The sequence below is a fragment of the Pteronotus mesoamericanus genome, unplaced genomic scaffold (assembly GCF_021234165.1).
Source record: "Pteronotus mesoamericanus isolate MK-2021 breed Mesoamerican mustached bat unplaced genomic scaffold, CSHL_Meso_final scaffold_99, whole genome shotgun sequence".
NCBI lineage: Eukaryota > Metazoa > Chordata > Mammalia > Chiroptera > Mormoopidae > Pteronotus > Pteronotus mesoamericanus.
The window spans coordinates 5,628,531-5,655,311 of NW_026555330.1; the positions used below are offsets into that span (position 1 = coordinate 5,628,531).

The following is a 26,781-nucleotide window of genomic DNA, read 5'->3' on the forward strand; positions in this document are numbered from 1 at the left end:
TGGGAATGTCGCAAAGCAGTAACTGACAGCACTAAAGCAGGGTGGGGCAACAGCAGATTTACAGCTGTTTGTATAGAAAATAATACAATAATTATAAATAATAATATAAGAATGAACTCCGTGTTTCACTTGCTCACAACTGTAAACCTACTGTTGCCCCACCCTGTATTTGAGAAAATTTCCTCCAAAGAATAATGTATCTCAGTATTAAAGGAAAAACTTCAGTAAAGTAGAAAACTGAATTAGATTAAATACCATATTCCAAATGATACCAAAAGTACTGTATTTCTTACAAATCTACTATAAACATGATGCTTCTATTTTAGATAAGACATTTAAAAAAAGTTTATACAACAGAGAGTTTCGTTGGCTTAAACCGGCAAAAAACAAACAAAACATATTTCCTCTCAAGAAAGGAAAAAAATCTTACTTTCAGCCCCCCAAAAAGGGTATTTCTATAGTTTGCAACTTACAATCACCAACCCAATGGTACAACGCGCAGGGTTTGTGATAATAAAGCCAAAGATGATAGTTTAAGTTTTTAAAGAATGTCTTTTAATTTAAATTAAATGTCCTCAAATTAATAGTCACTAAATCGCCTTGAATTTAATGTGAATTTAAGTAAGTAAAATAACTTACACTTCTTGTAATGTCTGAGATTCCAAGCTGATGTTCCAGTTAGACAACCGATTATGACTCAGATCTCTAATGGAGGACACAAAAGAGCATTCTTAGTTTAGTTTTGGAAAACAGACTTTAAAAAAAAATTTACCTAGATTTCAAAACAGCGATTTTACTTTTTCATTTTCAGTTTTTTTTTAACAACTAAGAAATATTCACATGATTCAATAATTTTAAAACTATAAAAGGATATACAGTAAAAAGTCTTCCCCCCTGACTCCAGCCATACAATTTCCCTTTTCCACAGCAACAAATGAAAATAGGCCCCTTCTTGTGTAGACTGTCAGGCTTTTATGCATGTACCAGCAAATTTTTATGTAAGTTACACATTATTTCACCCTTGCTTTTTTCACTCAGCAATATATCTTGTAGATCATTTCAGAGCACCTTCATCCATTTTAGTGATATTATGCTTTGTCATAATGTACTATACTTTATATATTTTAAAGTAATATAATATAAATATGTATTTTTTTAAGATTTTACTTATTTATTGTTAGAGAAAGGGGAAAGGAGGGAGAAAGAGAAGGTGAAAAACACTGAGGTGAGAAACACTGATTGGTTGTCTCTCATATGGGCCCAAACTGGGAACCAAACCTGCAACCCAGGCACATGTCGTGACTGGGAATTGAACCAGTGACCTTTAGCTTTGTGGAACAACACCCTAAGCAACTGATCCATGCCAGTCAGGGCTAAACGTGTCCTTGTTAAAGTAACATACACTTTACATAATATATAGTATGATATATAACAGTATGATTACATTTTAGCTGAAGACAAACTTGTAGATTTCACAAGTCAAGACAATGAGCTTCTGTATTAGAACCACTGTTGACTACATCCTCGATAGAGATACGGTCTTCATTTAAAAAAGAAAAAGAAAAAAAAAAAGGACAATCTACCTTAAGGGAAAATCATCTTACTTCAAATAATGTTGATGATGGTGGTGCTGGTGGTGGGAGCTAACATTCAATGCCGCTCTTCCATACACGTTAAACATGTGAACTGCCTAAATCCACACAGCCAGCTTATGAGGCAAATACTCTTACAATCCTACTTTCCTGATACAATAATGGGCAGAGGATAATAATTTGTCAACCCAAGGTCCCACAGCTAATAAATGAGGAAGCCATAAACTTGAAATTGCCTCTCACTTCTAACAAAAAGTTTATTAAATAGAGCAGAGATTTCACTAAAACTAGCCGTTAGCCTAAATATTTAAATAGGCTTTAAGAAAAGTTCACCTTGATGCTTCCGGGCATCTTTACAAGCCTGAGGTGGAATCCAGCCCACACAAGCTGTCTGCCCAAGAGACGTATTATGCATTGCAATATGGCTAGTAGTAGGGGCACATTAAGGAAACATTACAGATCGCTGTATCCTGCTGTGCCACCACAGGCAGCTGACAGAGGCGTGCAGGTTTGAACGATGTCTCTATCACAGAACCATTTGTTCTCAGCTAGATCCATGTCTATCTATAAAATACAGCCACGTTCATTTAAGAGCTTAACTTACACTATAACATAACTAAGACTGAATCAAACCACCACTTTTCCACAACAGTTCTAAAACCTTTATTCTAAGATATCTGGCACCAGGTAGCAGCTCAGGGACACTCATGAATAGAGAGGTGTTGGGAAATATAAAATATATGAATTCACTCTATATAAAAATCTTACATTCAGAAACTTTATACCAATTCACATTTGCTACTAAACAACACACACAGAATTTCATACAACTGAAAAGAATGTTTACTGTATTTGAGCAAAAAATTCCCATGTATAATGCGCAGTTTCTTGCCCCAATTTTTGAGGGAAACATAAAGATATGCATTATACATGGGTATAATGATTACATACCATGGGTATAATAATCCCATGTATAAGGCACACGAAACCATGGGTGCGCATTATACACGGAGTGCCTTATGCATGGAAAAATATGGTCTTTGCTGTGGTGTTTCAACTGAAGAAGAAATACAGCTGTTCTGATTTAAGTTGGATATTCCACGTTCTCCTCCAAGGTGGCTGGTCCGGCAAATAGAGAACTAATATCGTTTGCATGGCAAACTAGCATACTATGATTTAACTCTATACCTCATGCTTGCTGAAATTTAGTTTTTTTTTCTTTTACAGATTAAGGGCTTTCATTTTAATAACAGTGCTTCTAATACGTTTCCAAACCCTACCCTAACCTCCCTGGCCATATAACTCTTGACTATACTCATCCCTTATAGTTCTCTCATGAATGCCAATGATGACCAGATCATCAGTTTTAAAGAAAACCATTATTACAGAAATAGAAAGCAATCAAATTAAACTCAACTTTGTATGAACTTGGTAAACTCAGCATGGTATAAACCACTGAATTTAGTATCAGTAAAAAATGGCCCAGTGTCTCTACTGTGGGAAAGAGCGATTTTCTCACTATCTTTCAAGAACCTCTAAGGTGTTTCAGTGGAACCCAAAGGATACTAGAAATGCTTTGGAGCCTCTCTACAAGGCAATGTTGTCTTAAGAATATAGGCCTCACAATGAGGCTCTCTGGGCTCTTCTGCAACAAACACACATTGAATGAATTGAAAAACACTAACAGTAAACTGGAATACGCTCCCAAAGTAGTACTATCATTGAAGGCAACTAGTATAAATTGGTGTAGTTGTTTAACTTACCAAAACACAAAGTGTCTAACTAGAATTATATAGATTGATCTGAACATCAGCTATACGCACATTTACTGAACCACGTGCAAGGTACTGTGCTGATGCTAGGGTTACAGACACTGACGTTAGTAACTTTTATGACTTTTTCAAAGGCTACATTTATAGTACTAGGAAGTGGAATCATTCCAAAACTGTAAACATAAATTCAACATCAACTCCACTCTTTCCCTTCACTGGAAATGCATAGATTAACTTTCTTTTAGCACTCCCAAGCCCTGATGGGTGTGGCTCAGTTGGTTGAGAGTCCTCTGGCAAAGTACAAGGTCACCCGCTTGATTCATGGTCAGGGCACATGCCTGGGTTGCCAGTTCCATCCCTGGTTGGGGTTTGTGCATGAAGCAACTGATTGATGTTCCTCTCTCATATCGATGTTTCTCTCCCTTTCTTTCTCCCTCCCTTCCCATCTCTCTAAAAATAAAAAGTACTCCCAAAAAGCTGAAGAAGACTGTTTTGAAGACTTTAAATATCAGATGCAAAACTCTTAGATTAAGAATTTGGGTAATTTTAAAAGTTAAAGCCTCTCACTGTTCTTCCCAGTGGCCAGTCATTAATCCCATTTACTCTGCATAAGCTAATGCTAGTTCGCCTGTTATTTAAAGCCAGAGTCCAGAAGCAGAGAATTGTCTTTCAAAGATTCTCCCCATGACACATCCCTAAAATGTACTTAAAAACTTAAGTAACTTCACGCTTGATCAACATCACCTAAAGAGTCTAAAGCTCTGAAACAGTCAATAATCTTTCCTTTATTTTTTAACACCACGAATATCTGACTATTTATGGACACAATGTTTTAAGAGTAAAGGTCTCAAAGAAGGCCTTTATCTCAGTGTTATAAACTCAGCTCCCACTCATGCTAATCTACAGGGATGTATCTGTAATAAAGGATGAATTATTAACGTTCTTGGTATCATGTGGAGCCAGAGGTGCCATTAATGTAGTCGTTTAGTACCATCAGGGTGTAAATAATTTATAGGATGCACTGAGCAATCTCCACAGGCCGAGGCGGGGAATCAGCCCTGCGCTGGCCGCAGAGCCCCGCGGCGGCCGAGGCACAGGGGTTCTTCTGCCCAGTCACACAGGCACATTTCTGAGTCATCTGCAGCACTAACAGGCAACACTGTGAACTTCAACAATAACTCAACTTTTTTAAAAAGAGTTCTTTGCAAAAGTTCAAAGATAAGAACATATTATATCCAATAGTTTGGGTATGATAATGCTTCATGTATTTATCCCGAATAATTTTCTCTTTCTTTTGTAAATGGGAATGTCTTGTTAGAGTATATCTAGCATAATCTACCTTTAAAAGACAAGGATTCCAAAAGAATTCTTAAAATTGTCTGCTTTTAAGTTTGCTTTTTCTTTACCACTAAGAGCTTTACACCAAAAGTCAGCCTTCCTGTCCATAAGAGAGCTGTCTGAAATGTCCCTAGATTTATTCCTGCTCATCACTGGCACAGGTGAGGAACCCCAGTGCCTGTCAGAATGGTCTGAAATAGGAGCAAATGGGATCTGAGAGCCTGAGAGGCTCCTTTATGAATAAATGCTTCCTGGAAACCTTTTTTATTTTATTTTATTTTTTGTTAAAATAGAGATGGTTAGAAATATTATGTAAATATTTTTCGGATAAATAAGATTTTATTATATCATGAAACATAATGCTACTCCAGACTAAACTTTCTATCCTTCATTTGTGTTACTTACTTGTAATATATCATACAATACGTCTATGAATCCAAAAGGTGAAGGTCATAGGAAGATGAGAGCATTCACTTCAAGAATAAGAGGCATGTTTTCTTTTCTTCCATTATCTTTCCCTGGGCTCTTAATGAATGAAAATACTGCTTCATTAGGGGGAATACAACAACCACAAAAGAGGAGATATAAATTCTACAGTTACATTTAAAAACAGACTTTTTGCATGCCCAGTTCTGGGACCTTGGGCCAGTCACTCAACCTCTAAACTTCAGTCTCCAAACTTCAGTCTCCTGTACTGCTAAATGGGAACAGTAGTATCAACCTCACTAGATTGTGCAGAAAATTAAAAGGATATAAATAAAATGCTTAGCATACAGGTCAGTGTGTAAACAGTAGTTTCTTATATAATACTAGATTTGAAATAGGATGATGGTCCAGTACCATCACCTTTTCTGAGTACTTATCTATTGTACGTGCAGCTATAATCCACTCCCAGAGGTAAAATCTTAACTGACTGGAACTCCTCCTCTACAATAAATCAAAGTAGTAAACTAAATATTGCCTCTGGATTTCACTTTCATGGGCTCACACCTTCTGTTTACCACATCCCCAAACAGACCAGGATACAGAAGAAATACGTTACAATCCTTAATACCATGAAAAGCGTACTGTGTATGCTTTGCAATGATTGTTGGAAGTGAAACAGTTCATTAGAACAGTACGTAAGCCAAGAATTTTAGATTCGGAAAATATGATGGTAGCACATTCCCCTTCCCCCCAAATGTGCTTTAAGGGTTTACCAGTAGTTCTGCGTATTTAAAAGAATAAAATTGGTGTTTCTGCTAGCACCTAAAAAGACAGGATATGTAAAAGCCATCCACAATGCCTTCGATGCTTCCCAACTTCAGAAATGCATGGCTGGTATACAGGTCAGAATTAGGTTGTATTAAAAACTCCTCAAATTACAGCTGCAAGCCATAATGACATTCTGCATTCAACTGACCATTCAGTAATATTTAGTAAATATCTAATAGATGCTGCAAAGCCCTATTAGAGACAAAGCCCTATTAAAAGAAAAAGATGATTGGAATAAATGAAAGATTATTTGTGCATGCAAAAATTTTTGTTAATTTTGGTGCAATTAGACAAAATATCCCAGACAGTGTGAGACGGGAGTTAGAGTTAGTAATGTAATGTGCCTATATTTCAAATTTTTCCTTTTTTAAAAAATGATCTTAATATACAAATAATTAGCTAAGATAATACTTATAATTCATTCACGACATTTACTACAGAGAATGAGGCACCTTAAAAATAAATCATTTAATAAGATACTAGAAAAGCAAATGAGAGAGAACTGCTTTAATTTCTTTGAGAGTTTCTCCTCATCTCCCTCAAAAGGCACAGACACACACATTCTATAATTCATTTACTGCATTCACTCAATAAATATTCTTGCATGTCTACTGCAGGTCACTCATCATCTACAGCAACGAACTTCGGCCTTTCCCATCTCAAGGCGGCACACGTAAACCAACTACTCCCAAATTACTGCCAATTCTATGGCACACGAAAAAAATATACTTTTTGCCAATCTGACAAAAAAATAGATGCCATTTTGATTCATTCACACCAGATGGTTATTGTTGTGTTGGCTGCTGCTGTTTTGTTTTTTAATTTGATAATCTAAGAGAAAAGAAGTCAGTGTCCCTGACTAACAGTCATGTATTGCATGTTTTAAAAATTCCTGTGGCACACTGGCTGAAAAATCGCTGACCTGCAACAATGAATAAACAGACAAAATTCCACACCTTGAAGATATTTATATTCTACTGAAAAGATGACAAAGTAAAATATGTAGTATGTCAGAAGATGATGCCTGCTAACGATAAAAGTAAAGCCGCGTATCGGGTCAGGGTGTTCCTGGGAGAGCAGACCCCCTGCCCGTCCTGAGATTCTCACGGAGGCTGGCAGAGAAGAATAAAGGGCATGGTAAGCCCAGGGTTGATGGTCGCATGGCAGACACTGGTTGGTGCTGAGGACCTGCGGGTTCAGGGGAAAGGAGAGGGGACTCTTTCCAGGAGTAAGCAGAGTTCTTTACTCTGAGGTGTAGACTTGGAATAGCAAGTCTACACTCCAGAGCAAGAAGAGTTTCCTCTTGTTTCCTGCCTATGGAGGCCTTGAGGCTAGTGGAGAAGAGTCCTACCTGCATCGGAATAAACAGGCTCCTAATGCATGTATGCTCAACCCCGTCGCTAATCTCACTTCTCTGTAGGACGTATGGTGAAAATATGGACATGAACGGAAGGAAGAAATGGAAAATAAAGGTAGACAGTAAAAACTGAGGTAAACATGAGGGGCCTTAAATGGAAGGAAAATCTAATCTGTAACTTTTTTAAAAGGATTCATTTTTAGTTTACCACTTTGTGGTTTGAAGCAACTAAAGAAAAATTTCAAAGACTAACTATGAGAACAACAGATGCTCCCGTAAGTGGTCTAATCAGTTAGGAAATTACAGGGGTTTCAGGAGCTCTGTGCCAGGAACCAGGGGCAGAAACAAGTACAAAGTTTTTCTACTATCCCACAGCCCACCCCCTTGGTGTCTGGCCATAGAGCCCCTGGCAGCAAAACGCTGGACGTGAAAAATGCCTCCCGGACAAGGCCGCTCAGGTGGTCTCCATTCACCTTGTCGGTTCCAAAGCAGGAGTGGCCTAAGCAAACATGGATTCACCCTTTCAGTCAACTGGTATAGCGGGGCTAAGTAAGAGACAGTATCATCTCCTGCTCTGAGCACCTCTCAACATACTAAAATTGGATCTCCCTCACTACACAACCACTTACTCATTCCTTTACCCTCAGCTACTATTGCTCCTTCTTTCCATTTATACCCAAACTCTTCCACCTTTGGAAGGGACATGAGGTTCGGCCACTGTGCTGGTCTAGCCTGCAAACAGCACTGCTAGCCTAGCAAGCAGCTCCCCCTCAGTTTACTCCATTCAGTTAGGGTCAAGTTACACAGGTGCAAAAAGTCACGAACTATTTTTTATCACCAGGCAATATATTAGCATTCACTGTTAACCTCAATTTTGCTAGATGGGGGTGAAGGCACACCTACCCCATTAGGCCCTTAGGAACTCTGACCCACAGTTTAATAATATAGTTTCTTGCTTAGGCCTCATCCCTGTTTCCAGCACCTACATTTTGCAGCCCTGGTCTTAGGACCACTTCATCAAGTAGGAAAAAAAGTTGAGGCGTATGGAGAAGAAAAAAGTACAGCCGTTGTGCCAGCACACTCCTCCCTTAGGAACAAACACATCATCGCCCCAGCACCCTGCCCCACCCCTTCTTTTCTGCATCCACCAGAAAGAGGCCTCCAGCTCTGTCCACTGGGGCCACGAGACACTGGGCGCCTGCACACTCTCAGGACGGTACATGAGCCAGTCCTTCCCATCTTTATCTTCCCCCGGTTGAAGACAATCAGTGTTTTCACTGCCCACTCTAATCCTCTATCACACTAGCACAACATGTCCTCAAAAGCATCATTTCCTTACAACCGTGATGAGATGCTGCAGAAACCTGCTTCCATCGGTTAGCCTACAGTAAAATCGGTTTCATCATACATTACTTCACCACAGTTCCAAGAACCTATCGATGACGTTAAGTGAGGACTTACTGTACTCTGAGCAGGGTATCTCCCTGCCCACTGCTGGGCATTATGGGCTGTACAGTGTATTTCCTGGTCTCCAGAAATGATGGTCAGCCATCCAAACTGGTACAATTATCTGTGTTCCGGTTCTTTTATAGCACTCTGGGCATTTGCATCTACCATCAGATATAGCAGTCGGCAGCCAGCAACTATTCCTGTCAGGACCCATTTGTAGCCCCCGAGGGCTACATCAGCATCAGTACCACTTGCAGCTACGTTCAGGGCCTTCCTACCAGGGAATCTGCTGCGGAGCCGCTGGCAGCCCCTCTCTTTTCCTGGTAGACGGAACAGAGCTTACTGGCATTTTGAGCCTCAGAGGGTGCAAGAGGAACACACTGAGATTCTGCCCATCTCTGCATTGCTGCAGTGCCCCCATATCCACCCACTTCATGGACCCACAGGGATACCTGCTTGTTGGTTCCAATCACCTTCTGAACCTGGAAGGGGTCCTTCTGATGGCAGTCAACATGCCTTATTGTAATGCACCCCTCCAAGTCCCAGAGTGATTTCCACAGAACTGTTTGTACCCCCTGTAGGCATCCCTTCAATAGGCCAGGTTTCCACTGCTCTTCTGCCTGACCTAGGACCAGGCCCCTGGCCACTGCCCACGACTCAGTCCTGTAAAAGCTCCCACAAACACAGGGATTTTCTACCACTGTCGTTCTTCCATTCCTGCTAGGAAAGCAGCATGCAATTCAGCCCATCGAGCTCATTTGTCTTTATCTTCCTCAGAGTGGCAGCCTTCCAAATAGGGTGTTGTCCATTCATCTGGGAACTGCCCTCCACAAACCAAGCAGCTCCTTATCAGTCAGTTGTGGGCTGTTTATAGGGGGCACTGCCTAAGGGGCAAGAGAAGCTAGCACAGCTCCAAAGTCAGTAGAGGGAAAATGGTTCTCTGCTCTTCAATGTCTCTTCCTCACATTCCCCAGGTAGCATAATGATCCTATATAAACCATTTTCATTTTATTACGGAACTCTTCTGGACACTACTGGCGTGTTTATCTGACATTACTCAAGACATCATGAGTATTTCGTGTTTCAAGATTATTTTATGACTTTTAGTCATCGTGGCAATTTCAATTAATGCCCAACAGCAAGCAAATAATTGCCCTTCAAATGGAAATGCTCTGGCCCAGAGCCTCCAGTGTCGCTGCTGGGAAGCACTCAGAGGCCTGTGCCCTGAGCCCCATCTCCCACGCGCACGGGGCTTGGCACAGAGAACGTGTCCGTGCCGGCTCTTCACTTTCCACTCGACACTGTGGGCGCCAGCAACCTTACTGGGTCCCATTGAGAATGTCCAATTAAAACTGCCTGAAGGGTGGATTTATTTGCCTTTGGCTTTACAATATTAGGTAGAGGAAACACTCCCCAGTAGGATACAATGTCCATCTCCATAATACAATCAGGTATACACCTCTTCAAACATGCACTTCTCCTACAAACTTTGACCTCACATTCCTCACTGTTATCTCCATTAGGACTTTATTAATCGGCTTTGGTTTTACAATACCAGATAAGGGTAGTGTTCCCCAGCCAGGCATAACATCATTTCCATAATATATTCAGATAAAGGAGACACCATTCATTTCTTTACATAAATTCTATTTAAACATTCCAGCTTTCACACCTCTCAATTACACCGTGACTTCACCAATGGATTTGGTACTGCTGTGTAAGAGGCTCCCATATCAAGGAATCCTGAAAACTTCTCCGACTCTTAATCATTTTACACACTCTTATGCATGAGATTTTGGATCCCACCCCCCACTCCACCAGGAGTCAGGAAAGCTACTCTGGCCCTTCTGTCAGTTTTTGTCTTATTTAATCTGCCTAATCAATGCCTCAAGGAATTGCTGGTCAAGTTTCTCATTGTAACCTCTGCTTTTGGACTTTTAAATTTCACGAAACTGAGGTAAACAGGGCAGACTTGTTTGGGCTCTCTGAAGTTGGGAAACCAGAAGGAGAGCCTTTTGGCCTCCCAAACCTAGGTACTCCTATATGGATATGATTCACCCATTTCTTGAAAACCATCTAAAGCCTTCCATTCTACTGAGTTGAGTATGGTGATTCTTCCCTTTCTTGTTCCTTTATTTTGCTCCTAATAGATTTGCTTTATTCACCTTTTTAAGACCAGTTTGTTGACTCTCTTCTGCTTTTCCTCATTCCCATTTGTTTAACTCTTACTAGCATCTGAGACCCAGAGGCAAAGCTGAGACAGCAAATGCACAAGGCTTCCCTGACTATCTCTTGGTTTTGTAGCAATAAGGTGTCCATGAAAAAGAGTCCCCTTTAACCACAGTGTCTACCATGAACTCAGTAACAGGCATATTCAGGTGAACATCTCTGTTATCATAAAAATAGTATCACAAGGCTTCTATACAGAACTTACCATCTACTTCATCAGAGTTGTTCCACTTGGCATTTATGGGGCAAATGGGCCGGCAGTCCCCTTTCTCAGGGTAAACAGACCTTACAGGGCTTTGAGGCAGTCCACCAGCCTGGCTGTTCCCTCGGGAATAACCTGCACTGTGCCTGGATCACATACAGCCATCTGTGATTGTTTCATAATGAGCTATAAATCCTACATCAACCCAAACATGCTCTTCCTCCGCTGCAGTATTTAAAACCAGGTACTACTCCTAAATAAATTACTCTCAGCACATTTTAGTAAAAATTCTTCTGGAAGCTGTTATTGATCCAAAAAATGAAACCACTCCTTCACACTATACTCCCTAGTTTCATATAGTTTCTTGGTTTCACCCATCCCTCACACCGACTACCTTCTTGGTGACCAGAGGTCTAAAGGGCCTTTCTGTTGTCCCTGCCCAATTTTTCCCTTGAAGGTCAGCTTTGAGGCTAGTGGCCAAAGCTCAGACTCAGTGAAATCTGAGCTTGGTTTGGCATCAAGGTCTGACCCAGCACTCTCTTATAATTTCATTTTTGCTATTACAGGTAATAACCAAGGGACTCAACTAATGCGCTCCTTACTGGATCCATCTCTAAATTCCACTGGTAACTTTTATCTTTAGTAACTGAGAGCTACACAGCTACTGCTCCACACCAAGGGCAACCACATGACCACCGAGGAAACAAAGGTTCCACATCCTCCACCCCTTTATCCTTTCTTTTCCCAAACCACAAGTTTCCATGAGCCAGAGCCATTTTAGTAAGTATCATTTCTGTGACAACAAATGTCCAGGAAAAAAGTTCCTGTGTCTAAAGAAGAAAATTGTTAAAACCCAGTAAGGAAGACCTCATTCAAGCTGGTGGAGGTTATCTCTATAGGTATAGGGAACACTGTGACGAAATTTTTCTATGGAGGAAGAGAGAACTCCAAGTACCGCACGGCCAAGCGGGAATCTAGAGCCAAGGAGCAGGGTGGTCAGCCAAGGGCAGTGGATGGAAAGTTACTAAGAGGCAACAGCTGGCGGGGGTGGTGGGGTGTTCTGGCTAACAGACCTAAAGGAATTCTTACCAAAGACAGGCCGGGGTGATCAGACATCACCTGTGGGATGGTGGAAAATAAGAAATTCAATCAGATGTCAAGGGTGATCAGATATCAAGGGTAGGGGCTTCTTGCTAAAATAACTTTGGAGGGTTCTTGCCTAAACTGCACTTTACAAGAAAATATACATATGAACCTAGAAGAACTTTCAGGAGTCCAAAATTTGGTCAAGCAAAGGATCTTTGTCAGTACCCTCTCTTGTTCAAGGAAAGAGCAGATACTCTTCTTTCCTCTGAACAGCATCAGTCTACTTTCTCAGTCAGTAGCCTTTTGCTCACCAAGGACCAGCTGAAGCTTCTGTGGGGGCTTGGTGTTGGAGGATACATGCTGGGTGGTGCCAGCAGTCAGGCAGTTAATGAGGAGAGTTTCTACGTAAGTAAAAGAAAAATGAAAATTAATAGTCAGAAACTCAGTTCCTGAGTCCAGAGGGCAGCCAGCTGAGACTTTCAGACTTGGATTTGCAGCCGCTTTGAACGACATGAGAATGACAGTGACCGTCTGAAGGCTGCCCGGGGCTTGCAGTCTGAGTCTCCGGTGATGCCCTCGGGTTTCTGGGGAACTCCGTGAGCGGCCTGCACAGCGGCAGGCACAAAGGCTGCCCGTATCTAATCTGTTGTGGTAATTATTTTTTAAGTTTACATCAAGTCGTTAGCGTCAGCTTGCAGGGTTTCAGGAAACGGGCAGTCTTAGTTCTCAAGGATGCCAAGTCAGGAGGGCAGGAGGAGTGTTGGAAACATTAGTTTGATGAGTTACAGCAGGTATTAGAGGACACCAGAATTGAGAATTTGGTATAAACTGGCAAAATGTGTAAAATGGACTCTACAACCATGCACTATAGTTTTGCATTGAAACAAAAAAAAAGGGTTTTCGCTATAGTCAAACTTTTAATTCTTCTTTACAAAATAATTGTGATCTCATTAGATTTGTCCTATTTACTAAGTGCAGCTAAAGTACCAACTGACCATACAGGTCCTTTTTTAGTTTACTTTTACTGGACCTTTTTGTAAGAAATCTCATTAGACTTTTAAAAGCCTCTCAAGGCCAGAAAGTCAACCCAGGAAGTAGCCACCAGTCTTCGTCTCCCAGCCTAGAGATTTGGGTGACTTCCCCCTAACATATCCTGAGATTCCTGGGCCTATCAGGAAGTGACCTTCCTCGCTCACTTAACAAGCTGGGAACCCTCTAAGCCAGATACCAGACCAGTTTTTCCAAGAGTATTGGCTCCATGAGGTCAACCTTACTTCCTTAAACCAGGTTCTGTGTATACTGCTGACAAACATTCCAGTAAAACCCCTGGTAATATGACCAATGTTATAACATGTTTCCAATTGTAACCCCTTACAAGAACAAATTCTCAATTAATGAGAATTAACTTAATGCAAATAACTACATTGTTGTGAAAATAACAATGAATTACTATGAGTTTCTGAATTCTGAAGGATTCACTTAGGAAGAAATGGTAATCATTTCATATTTGTTCACAAAGGTATAATCAACCACATAGCTTAAGAGGAAAGTAAAAAGGATTTTTTAAATCCAGAAATCAAAACATTCAAGAACAAACAACATTTCAAAGAGCCATAAAAAATTATAATCATTCACCCTGGCTGGTGTAGCTCAGTGGACTGAGTGCTGGCCTGAGAACCAAAGGGTCGCCAGTTCAGTTCCTGATCAGGGCACATGCCTGGGTTGCAGGCTGGGTCCCCAGTATGGGGCATGCAACAGGTAACCACACATCGATGTTTCTCTCCTTCCCTTCCCCTTTGTCTAAAAATAAATACATATTCTTAAAATAATTTTTTAAACAAACATTATAATCATCCTCAACCAGTTCCACGTAATTAACTCTTATTCAGCTTGATCTTGGGTTGACAGTTTTATGAATTCTTCAACTTCTTCATTAGTTCTGGAAATTCTTAGTCCAGTGGCACCATGAAAAGTTATTCAACTGATGCCATCATGGAACATTCTGGTCTACAGCTGATTGTAAATGCTTTCTGAGAAGAATGAGAGTAAAACAGCTTGTCTATGAACGAAAAAAGATTTTTAAATAGCTATGGCTGCAGTTCTAATGAGAGTTCATTTGATAAGGAAAAGTAGTTATTCCTGTGGCATACAATATTTTTACATGATAAGCAGACAACAATCATACTGACAAATTTCCACGAACTCCATATATTTCTGAAATACCTATATTAGTAACATATATCGACACAATATAATCTAAGGTTTGTCATCATTTCGTGTATGCCAATGCTTCCCAAGTAACTTAACAAACCAAATAAACCTAACTAGTTTAACATGTCTCTTTTACAACGTCCAAGACAGATCCTTTGGGATTTTTCCAGGGGCTCTCTTCATTCTTATGCAAACTATTAAAATAGTTTAATTTACATATAATAATTACAATTTTTAACTATTAGTAACCTCTTTTACAGGAAAGAACTAGGAAGTAGACAATTGTGGTGTGTCATACATCAGAACTCTGTAGACTAGTCCATTTATGAATATTCAATTTTACAATTTCTAGAGGCCAATGATTCCTCACAGTATAATTTTTCAATGTGGCAAAGGACATGCTTACTAATAGATCCAAGAATCTTTAGCTTCTTTACATTATATAAAAACAAGATGCCATAAATATATAAAGTTATACTTCAGTAATGAATGTTTCAGTGGTTTATTTTACTTAAAAATGACTTAAATTTTTTTTATGCAGACATAACACCAAAGCTAGCCATCATCTCAAGTTATTTTCATATTACCTATTTTTATAACATGTGCATGTTAAACAGGCATCAAAAAAGCAAATACATAAAAAGGTTAAATATACATGGTCTTTCCCTTTTTTTCTTTTTGTACTGCTGTTTTTAACATACAGTAATTAATTTTTATTGTATATTTTATTCTTAGTTTGGACTTATAGTTTTATAACCTTAAACACTGAGTACAGCTAACAAGCTTGTTTGGCTAGTAAACCTAGGCAGGAAAAAATTGTATGTCTGCATTATACTTAATGCTGATAATTCTCAATACGTACCTGTTCTTATTTTACCAATTTTCGAATTAGTTTTATTCATGAAAAATTATCCCAGATCATGTAAAGTTAGAACATTGGTTAGTTTCTCTGTTTCTGAGAGCTTCAAGAATACTTAGTTTAGGTAAGTGCTCATTTATCTCTAAGCCAATTTGAAGAGAACTCCTTCAAGGCATTTTATAAATTAATTGGGTAATACCATCCAGAGATAGAAAAATATCACACATCTGTAATGTAAGTGCACGAATAGAAATCTTATGGTTTACATTCTAAAATTTTACCCATCAGTTAGTACAAACTCACTGATTCATAAATCATTAGCTCTTGTCTTTTCTTGACTTTTATTTTTATGCAAACTGTGTTTCTAACAAAAGGGACAAGTGAAGGTTATCTGTTTACCAGTTTTGTACAGACCACCTTCAACCCCTTCCCTTGCCATGACACGTAATCTTCTGGAGGCTGTGGACCAAATTTTAGGTGAGCGACCAAGGAGACATATGGCAGCTGTCTGGATGTTTCCAAAGCCCATCCAACTAACCAAAACATTTGGTCTATTTCCAAATAGCCTTTTTCTCTTTCAGCCTCAAGCAGTTGCTTCTGAAGGTCCCTAAGTCCCCCGACAGTCCCAGTGGAGGGCAGGGAGTCCAAAGTTCAAGTGACTACAGAGATGGGCAGGAAAAAGGTCAGAGGGATGAAGGAGGAAGGGGCCTGGAGGGGGACCTATCAAAGGATGCAAGGGAACTGGAGGGAAGACTAAAGGTGGTAAGAGGAGAAAGGAACAGCAGAAGGAATGGAAAAGGAGATGTCTTAGAGGTGCCAGTTTGAGGTGCCAAGTTTCCCAAAGAGGCCAATGAAGTTGCACATTACTCTCAGCAAAAGCATGCCACAAAAACGGAAGTTTACAGAATTGGTGGAGAGGATAGTCAGCAGGGGTTTGACAAGGGCATTCCAACTGAGAAGTTCCAGGATCAAACAGAGAAAACTAAGAGGTGTCACAGAGAGAGACAGGAAGAAAGACTGCCAGTGCAAGGAGTCCAGAAATAATCAAAAAGGCGGTCAGGAAGAAGAGACTTCCAGCCCAATAGGTACCTTTCAAACAAAGAAGCCTGGGACTCTAACCCAGCTTCTAACCAACAGCTGCCTGCCTGGGACTTGGAAGGACCTTCTTACCATCAGGAATACCTGGGACTCTAACCCGGCTTGCGTTTATCTGGGACTCTATTCCATCTTTTGGTGTATACTCAGACTCTTAGGAGTCAAAATCTGTCCTTACCAGCTTCCACGGACATTCGTCCGGAGCAGTGGTTTAGGAGTCAGACTCACCAATGGATCCCCGATCAATCAGTCAGGAGGCAGATAAAGGCTTCAAAAATATGCACTTAGGGTCCTGGGTGAGAGGTCTGGGGGTCCAATGATGAATCTGATCCTATTGGAGTTGTGGCACCATAACTGTTAAAAGGAAAAAAATATTCAATGATACTTGTTAAAGTAAGGAAGACTTTGCGGGAGCTAGGCATACGGACCACAGCAACAAAATTTTTTAATGTAGGTAAAAAATTGGGCTCAACTCCAAATACTGCCTGTGTATATGGGAATTTAAGGCTAAGGAGCAGGGTGGGGTCAATGGATGAAAAATACTAAGAGAAAACATCAGGGGTAAGAGGGTTCTGACTAAACAGACCTAACAGGATTCTTGTTAAAAGCAGGTCAGGGTGATCAGGCACTACCTGGAACATGGTACAGGGGAGGAACCCAATCAGATAACGAGGGTAGCAGCTTCTTGCTAACCTGATACAGCAGTGCTCTTGCTAAAACTGCATTTTACAAGGATGTGCACGGATGGCCTAGGAGAGGGTTCAGGAGCCTGACTAAACTTTGATCAAGCAAAGAATTTTTGTCACGTTTCTTCCTTTACTCATAATACTTCCGACACTCAACGTGTTTTGTTTTGGTTTTTTTCCCTTCCCCACACCAACCACTTCTCCAACACCAGCCAGGTGTCCTGCAATTTGATTCAAATCAATTCGGACACTAACTGGAGTTAGTGCGGACTTCCTGGAACACGGGCTCAGCCCTACAAGACTGCACCCCCACTGCAGACAACACTCACAAGTAGTATGACCCCATATTACCCACAACTTCTGTCCAACTTGGCTATAAATCAGAGGTTCCCATGACCCCATCGTTAGATTCAATCACCTGCTAGAACAGCTCACAGAACTCAAGAGAAACACTTACTACATTTACTGGTGTATTATATAATAAAAGACACTATAAAGGACACAAACAGCTAGGTGAAGAGATATGTAGGGTGAGATCTAAACGGGCCCAGCAAAGGTGCTTCCGTCCCTATGGAGTTGGGGTACATCACCCTCATGGCACACAGATATGTTCACCAACCAAGCAGCTCTCTAAATCTGAGATTTGGGGATTTTTATTGTGACTTCCTCACAAAGACATAATCAATTATTAACCCCATCTTCAGCCCCTCTCCCCTTCCAGGATGAAGAAGAGTGGGGCTGAAAGTCCCAAGCCTCTAATGACGGATTGGTCTTTCTGGTGACCAGCCCGATCCTGATGCCATCCAGGAGCCCACCAAGAGTTGCCTCAGTAGAGCAAAAGACACTTCTTCTATTACCCAGGAAATTCCAAGGGATTTAGGAGCCCCGTGTCAAGAAACAAGGTCAAAGGCTAAATATTAGAAAGATGCTCCTAGTACTCTTATCACTTAGGAAAGTACCAGGGTTTCAGGAGCTCTATGCCAGGAACTGGGGGCAGATATATTTTGAAAACCAGGATTAATGAATTTTGTCTACAATCTTTGTGATGATGACCCCAAGTCTGAGCGTGAGTTTGAATCACGAATACATTTTAGCATAGCATGTGTTTTAGAAATTCAAAATTATATAAAGAAACCCATGTGCACCAGGTGGTTTTACTGCTGAAGACTTATATTTCTCAGTTTAAAACAGCACAATCCCATCTTTTAATATTCTAACAGTTCTGCTAATGTAAGACTTCCACCCAATTATATTTCTAAAACAGAATTGCTCTCCAAGGCATTTCACTTAAATTGAAAATGTCGATTTCATTCTAGAACATTTAAAAACTTTGAATGTCATTTGGCTTCAGAAAATTCATCTTGATTAAAAATCAAACCTAGACACAAAACACATGTATCTGATGTAAAACTATGTCTAGTTACTGTTTACCTACCAATGGAGGATCTTAAAAAGTAGGCCACATTTATTTCAATTACAGCTAAATGAAGCTGTGTTGTTTTTAAATGTGCACCAGATTTACTGTGCCCTAATCAGGTAGCTGTTCCAAAAATTTCTTAGAAAAAAGGCACTTGCTGCATTACAAAGATGCCGGGCTAGGTTTCATTCAGACTATGTTGCACACTGATAAGAATTTTTTAATTTTATTTGCATCAACAGAGCCAGAACTTGCTACAGATGTCACATCTTAAAACAACAGAAAGCATCTTATTACATTACAGATCTATGCTCCCACAGCACTTTGCTACTTAACTTACCTTAGTTTTCTCAAGGAATTTGCGGTAGCTTTCTTTCCTGTCTACCCTAACCTGTATGCAAACGTGGAAATAGTCTCTGCAGCAGAGAGGAACCTTGTATTTGTATACTATTTTCCACTGAAAATCCAAACGGACCCTCATATTTCAACTGCACCTCAAGCTAGTCTTTTTTGTGACAGCTCTTTTTTGAAGTCGACTGTATTAGAACAGTGTCCATTAAAAAATGAATTGCTCAGTTAGCGGCAGAGAAATAACTATGTCAGTGGTTAAGAAGCCCCATAATCGCAGCATTTATTACCTACTGTTGCTCCTAGTGCCACCAGGCTGACTCAGACCAATGAGCTCCCGGGTGCCACTAACAGAGGCCTGTCAAAAAGAGCACTCGGCAGTGGAGTCTCTAGGAGAATTCAGCCAATCACTGTACTTGCTTCTCATACATAAACAAAGAGGGCTGATTTTTAGTTTCTTTGCTACAATAAATGCACTGCAAACAATTAAAGCATCACGTGATTTTCGAAAGAATGCTCCTTTCCTACATTAGACCAAGAATGCTACTTATAAAGATACTTGTTCAGGGTAGTATTGGCTCTCCTCACACGTTTAGTTTTAATTAATCTTGTTACGCATCAAAACTGCAGCAAGACACGAGCCAAAATGCAAACGTGGGACAAAAGACGGCCCGCGTGCCCTCGGCGGTCGCGGTTGTAATCCCGTGCCTGGGGACCACTCCGGCCGAGGTCCACACTGCACGGGAACACGCAGCCCACAGTGGGCGAGGAGCCCCAGCCACCTCGAGTCAGTGCGGGGCCCAGGACGACTGAACCCCTAACGATATCCCCGCCCTCGCTCCTCCCCAACCCAGGATTCACAGCCGCCCCGGCCGCAAGGATTCTAACTCCAGAACCTCCAGAACCTCAACACTCCCCGCCACCGAAGTTCACATCATCGTAAGGGCCCTTCTCTTCAGAGCTCAGGCTCGCGACCGCGCCCTCCGACCAGGCCGGCCCCCTTTGGAAGGGAGCTCCCCCGGCCTCAGAGCCCCCGACCCCGCCCGGCCACTCCACTCACAGGCTGGCGGCGTCGGGGGGCAGCGGGCTCGACAGCAGCCTCCAGCTGGGCGCTGGCAGCCTCCTGCGACTGCAGTCCAGCAGCGGGGGGCGGCACGTGCAGGGCGCGGGGCAGGCGCCCGCCCGGGCGGCCGGCAGCAGGACGGCGGCGGCCTGGGCGAAGAAAAGGAGCCGGGCAAGAGGTCGGGACCGACGCTGCAGCAGCGGCTCCTCCCGGGCGCCTCGGGGCGCCGGCGCCATTTTCCTCCCCGACCTGGACCCGGCTGACGAGAGGAGCCGGCTGGAAGCGGCAGCTCAGCCGAGATGTTTGGCGGCTGCACGGCCACCCGAAGCCCAGGCTGTCGCCTGTATCCTCTAAAGACAGGCGAGGGGCGGACACAGCAAGGCACTGGGGGCGGCGACCCAGGACACACAGCTGAGGCCAAAACTACGACGCTCCTCTGCCCCGCCCCGCGGCGCAACGTCTCACGCACAGAAGCCAACCAATCGGTGCCACAGGACGAGATCGCGTCGGAGGCGGGACCCCGTCTAGGGGGCGGGGCTGGAGCCAACGGGTTCCTTAAGGATGACTGTTAGCTGTTGGGCACCTTGGGGTTCGGTGGTGCGGCCCTTCTTCCGCTGGAGGGCGCCGTGGCTCCTTAAGAGTAAGCGGGGGCGAGCAGCGCTGCAAGTCCGAAGTCCCAACGTGGAGTATTATCTGCTGAAGCAGCGATTTTCAACTGGTGTGCTGCAAGAATTTTTGAAACATGCAACTCCTGTCTTTTTAGTCAGGGGCACTGACCTATTTTTCCCTTAGATTGTCAAATAAAAAATAACAATAGCCAATACGGCTGTAGCCCTCCAGTGTGAATGCCCTGTCTTGAACCATAAATATATAGGTCATAAAATAGAACTGCATTTTATTGGTCACAATGCATAATAAAGTTAAGTCCGATTGGTTAATTCTTGGCATCAGAAATCCTTATATACAAGTATAGGCACCTGATGTTTTTTTAAAAAGTCACTTTGGAGCAAAAAGGGAGGTGATTATCTTGGGGGGGGGGAAGTAAATCAATCAAACTTATGCCTATTTTTTGTCAGATCGGCAAAACTATTACATATTTTTGGTGTGCTGCAGAATTTTAGTACTTTATGTTTTACCATGAGATGAAAAAAGGTTGAAAATCCCTGTGCTATAGTAATAGAATAGGACCTTTTATCTTCTCTGAGCTTCAAGAAAGTGGAACAGCAGGAGGGCTGCATTCCAAGTAGAAGACACGAAAGTGGCCTGGGATCCCCCATCTGGCCCACAGCCGCGAGATCCCAGCTGGGGCCTCCTCTGCCCCCTTCTGCTTGTCTGCAGCTGGTGCAGTCCTGCAAGTGGGCAGCGACTCCCACTCTCCTAACAGCACCAAGGATGGATGGACTTGTAAACTCCTGAATGCAAAGGCCCTGTTTATACATCTTTGTACCTCCAGTTTCTATTCTAGCTCAGAGGTTCAGTAAGTGATGGGACAGCACCTGCAAGGCACGTCTCTAAGGAAAATAATCTTTCCTCTGTTTTGGAGAACGCTGTCCTATATACATACACACAGAAAAGCAAATGAAACATGTAAAAAAAAAAAAAAAAAGAGAGTGTTGAAGTCCTAACTGGTGTGGCTCAGTGGATTGGGTTTCATCCCGCAAAGCGAAGGGTCATCCGTTTGGTTCCTGGTCAGGGCACATGCCTGGGTTGCAGGTTTGGCCCCCAGTCAGGGTGCATACCAGAGGCAACTGATCGATGTTTCTCTCACATGTCAATGTTTCTCTCTCTTTATCTCTCCCTTCCTCCCTCCCTTCCCCTCTCTCTAAATATAAATAAAATTTTTAAAAAAACCAAATTAAAAAATGGGCAAAAGATCTAGATAGACACTTCTCCAAAGAAGATATACAATGGCCAAAAGCACATAAAAAGATGCTCAACATCCCTAATATTGAAATGCAAATCAAAACCACAACGAGATGTTGTTTTACATCCGTCAGGATGACTATTATTAAAAAACAAAAAAATAAGTATTGGTGAGGATGTGGAGAATTGCAACTCTTGCACATTGCTGGTGGGAATGCAAAATGATGCAGCTGCTGTGGAAAATGGTATGGTATTTCCTCAAAAAAATTAAACAAAATTATTATATGACCCAGCAATTCTACTTCTGGGTAAATGTCCAAAAGAACTGAAAGCAGGGACTTGAAGAGATATTTACACTCCCATGTTCATAACAGTATTATTCACAATAACCAAGAGGAGGCAACACAAGTGTCCATTAAACATGAACAGATAAAGAAAAACGGTAGAGGCATACAATGGAATATTTTTCACCCTTAAGAAGGGAATTCTTCTCTGATTGGCGTGGTTCAATTGGTGGGTGTCACCCTGCAAAGCGAAAGGGTGGCCAGTTCAGTTCCGGGTGTGGCACATTCCTGGGTGTCAGTTCGGTCCCCAGTCCGGGCCCATATGAGAGGCAACCGATGGATATTTCTCTCTTATATCGATGTTTCTCTCCCTCTCTTTCTTCCTCCCTTCCCTTCTCTCTAAAAAATAAATAAATAAAGGAAAATTTAAAAACCAAAAAAAGTCACAAAAGAACAAATATTGTTAATTCTACTTACATGAGGTACTTAGAGTAGCCCAATTCAGAGACAGCAAATAGGATGGTGGTCGCCATGGCCTAGGCGGGGTAGAGGGCGGGGAGTTACTGTTTAACAGACACTGAGTTTCAGTTTGAGATGATAAAAAAGTTCCGGAGACGGGCAGCGGTGACGGTTGCGCGACACAGTGAACATATTACTGCCACTGAGCTGCACACTTGCAAGTGATTGAAATGGCAAATGTTATGTTACATTTTACCACAATTTTTTAAAATCCAAAACCAGAAATCTGGAACCCATCTTTGAGTTTTTCATTTCCCTTTATTCTCCATGTGCTCCCTACGGCTCTCCCACCTCCAAGCCATCAACAAATTGAGAATATATCTCAAAACTCACTTCCATCCATTTCTATTACCATCGCACCAGCCCAAGCCACAGTCATCTCTCCCCTACCCCGCTTCAGCCACTTCCTGACTGAACTCCTTTCCACAAAACTGTACCCCTCAAAACCATCCACACAGCAAATGATATGAATAAACTCTTTGATAAGCAGAGAGTGCCCATAAATGACTTCATTATCAGAAACAGTATATAAATATATACATGTATAAGTGTATATATATATACACTCCCACATATATGTTATATATAGTATAAATAAATGTCATATATAATATTTTTAATACTCTGAGGTAGTTGTATAGTTTTTTCTCTTTAGCACATGATACGATATGATATATAATATACGTCACACGTGTCTATAAGATGCACATAAATATCTACTCTATGAGATGTAATATCATATATGTGTGTAAAATATGATACTGCAGTCATATCATTATAAAAACTATGCACCAACTTGGAATACAATGAATCTCCTTAAGCTGACAAAGGGTAATTACCAAAACCTGCAGCAAACTTCCTGCCTAATAGTAAAACATTAGTAATATTCATTTTACATTAGGATCAAGGAAATGACGCCAAGCACTGCTTCTGTACGACACAGTGGCAGAGGTCCTCCTCATGCACCAAAAGGCCCCGCCAGTGCAAGCAAAAATATTAAAGGTATAAGGATCTTAAAAGAAGAAATAACACTACCCTTACTCACATGGGATATGATTATCTGAAGAAAAAAGTGCAAAAGAATCTTTATGTAAATGATTACAAGTACTCAAAAGTTTCAAGAAGGTTGTAACTACAAGATCAATATACTAAAATCAATATTATTCTAATAACAGCAATTACATAATTTTTTAAAGCTAGCATATGCAAAGCAATAAAATCTAAAAGATATCTAGATCGAGCAAAGAAGTACAAAAGAAAAACCATATGGAAAACATTCCAAAACATTATTAAAAAAGTACTTTTAAAAGACCTAAGTAGCCCTGGCTGGTGTGGCTCAGAGGATTGAACGCCGGCCTGCGAACCAAAGGGTCGCCAGTTCGGTTCCCTGTTAGGGCACAGGCCTGGGTTGCAGGCCAGGCCTCCAGTGGAGGGGCGCTCGAGAGGCAACCACACATTGATGTTTCTCTCCCTCTCTTTCTCCCTCCCTTTCCCTCTCTAAAAAATTTAATAAATAAAAGAGGAAAAAAAGAAAAATGTATAAATTTGAATACATTCAAATAAATTTTCATTCACAAAATGCACCATAAAAAAATTTGAAACATATATAACCAACACAGTGTCCAGAATTTGCAAAAAAAAAAAAAAAAAATTCCTACAAAGCAATGAAATGCAAAAGAAAATGGGCATAAGATTTTAACGTGCACTTCAAAAGAAAAAAGAAAATAGCCACAAAGCGCATGAAACATTGCTCAATCTCATGATTTGTCAGGGAAACCAAATATTAAAACCACAGTGAAATACTACTATACACATCAGACTGACAAAAATTACAAAGATAAAAGCAGTCGGGGCGGGGAACCCGGCGCGGCTCTCTTTGAGAAGCACGCCCGCACCTCTCCCGCCTCCCCCTCCCCCGCGGGGTTCCCCGGCCTCGGTTTTCCTTGCCTCTCTTCCTCCTAAGCTCCAAGGACGCTCCTTTTGCCTCTGTAACTTGTTTCCTGGGCCCGTTTCTTCGACAGCGCATTTCTTCTACTTCCGTGACTTAAATAAACTTTCTCTTACAGTTTGAGTCTTGGCTTTGAAGTCTTGGTTCTGAAGTCCCTCTTAGCCAGAACTGTAAGGACCCAGTTTGCTGAACTGAAAGGTCTAACACCTGGTGCCGTTTTGCTGCCAGCAAGCCTTATTAGTCATTTATACCGTGCTGTGAACGAGTTTGGGTGGCTTCCTCTAAGAGCAGGGGTTTTGGGGGTGTTTTGGTTTTTTTTTTTTCATTGGGGCGGGGAAACCTACTTCGCACATATGAAGGACTAATGAGTCCTGGTTATCCTCTGCGATCTTTTCAAGGCTCCCTTTTCCCCCTATCTTATCAAAATGCAAAGTTTTTTACTAGAGAAAAGAAGGCAAAAATGCACATTTTCTAATAAAGCAGAGACAATTACTTGGGGAAAAAAATTACAAAACCTGACAAACCAGAGAGCTGCTAAGACAGTGGAGCAATGAGGTGTCTCGTCAAAGGCTAGTGGGAACGGAAGTTAGCACAACCACTTTGGAAAGCGGCATAAAACGGGAAACCTGCATGTGTCATGATCCAGCAATTCCAGTTAGACACACATGTCAGAGACAGGCATGCGTCTACCTCTGGGTACATGTACCCACAAGTAGAAAGCAATGTGTAATAATTGCGAGAGACTGGAAACAATCCAAATATAACATTGAGCCAAAAATCCAAATTGCAAAAGAGTACGCTTGACATTATTTTTTTCCTATAAATCTTAAACACAAGAAAGGCTGTTTTATTTGGAGATGCATATGCAGGCAATGAAACTAAAAAAGAAAAGCAAAAAAATCCTATAAAAATTCATTGTGGTGGGTAAGGAATATTATAGGGGACTTAGGGAGTTCCAGTAGTATTCTGTTTTCTTGACCTGAGTGGTGGTGACCTGTAAAGCATTTTGCTTTACAATCATAATGTAGATTCCTATATCTTATATTTTATAATAGAAAGGTTAAAAATGACAATACCACCAAAATGAATCATAAGTGTAATGCAATTCTAACAAAGTATTTTATGAAACTTAACAAGTTTCATAAGTAAGAGCAAAGGGCCAAGAAGAACAAAGACTATTTTTATAAGAAAAAGTTAAGGCCTACCCTCCCAGATAATGAGACTTTTAATAATGTTCTAGTTTTTAAGAAACTAGGGAAGAGATATAAAGATAAATAAATAGTCAAACAGAACAGAATAGAGTGGAGAGTCCACAAAGTCAAGTCAGGCACACAAGGAAAGCTGATGTAAGCCACAGGTCAGCCTCGACCAGTGTGGCCCAGCTGATCACGCATTATGCCACAAAGTAAAAGATCACCGGTTCGATTCCTAGTCAGGGTACATGCCTGGGTTGTGGGTTTGGTCCCCAGTAGGAGAGGCAACTGGTCAGTGTTTCTCTCCTTCTCTTCTACCTCCCTTCCTCTCTCTCTAAAAATAAATAAATAAAAATCTTTTTTTAAAAAAAGACACAGGTCAAATTATAAAGCAATAAGAAATGATAGATTAATTAACAAATATGCTGGATAAAAATAAACAATAAAATTAGACCCCTAGCTCACATGACAATGAAAATAAAACCCTAAAAGAATAAAGACCTTGGGGCAGAGAAGGTGTGACAGAAACTACTCCTTGCCGACAAAACCCCTGCTTCCATGGTAACCACCGTGCAGTTAGGCACCTTTCCAGGCTCCCCAACAGCTGGGTCAGGTAATGAAGTGAGGTTCCCACAGTGGGATGTGAGTAGAAATGATGGGTGCCCCTTGCAGCTCTGGGATTTGACATTAGCTCCGTCTCCCCCATACCCCCCTTCTCTTTCCTGCTGTTTGGAACCTGAATGTGGACATGACCCACCTTTGACCATACAAGATGGTGATATGCCTGAGAGGATGGCGAAGCCACCAGCCAGCATGAACCTGGGTTCCTGAATGCCTATGCACAACAAAGCCTCCTTAGCAATCAGAATACTCATCTTGGGACTGTTTTGGGAGAGAGGAATAAATGTCTCTGTTCTTTAAACCACTGTATTTTGGTATATCTCTGTTATAGCATCTCCATCTTCACTGACACAGAACTATTTGGTAACCATGACTCAAAGAGAACCAATGAGATG

The 26,781-nt window shown here is 41.4% G+C and overlaps 1 protein-coding gene across 1 annotated transcript in view; it reads right to left on the reverse strand.

Moving 5' to 3' along the window:
• Positions 1-20,313, reverse strand: part of LRIG2 (leucine rich repeats and immunoglobulin like domains 2) — a 45,447-nt gene extending 25,134 nt beyond the window's left edge. The window contains exons 1-2 of the mRNA XM_054564978.1: positions 19,956-20,313; positions 640-705 (exon numbers count right to left, since the gene is read on the reverse strand). Coding sequence (XP_054420953.1) covers positions 640-705; positions 19,956-20,194 — 305 coding nt within the window. The 5' untranslated portion in view covers positions 20,195-20,313. The remainder of the gene's footprint in view (positions 1-639; positions 706-19,955) is intronic.
• Positions 20,314-26,781: the final 6,468 nt, after the last annotated feature.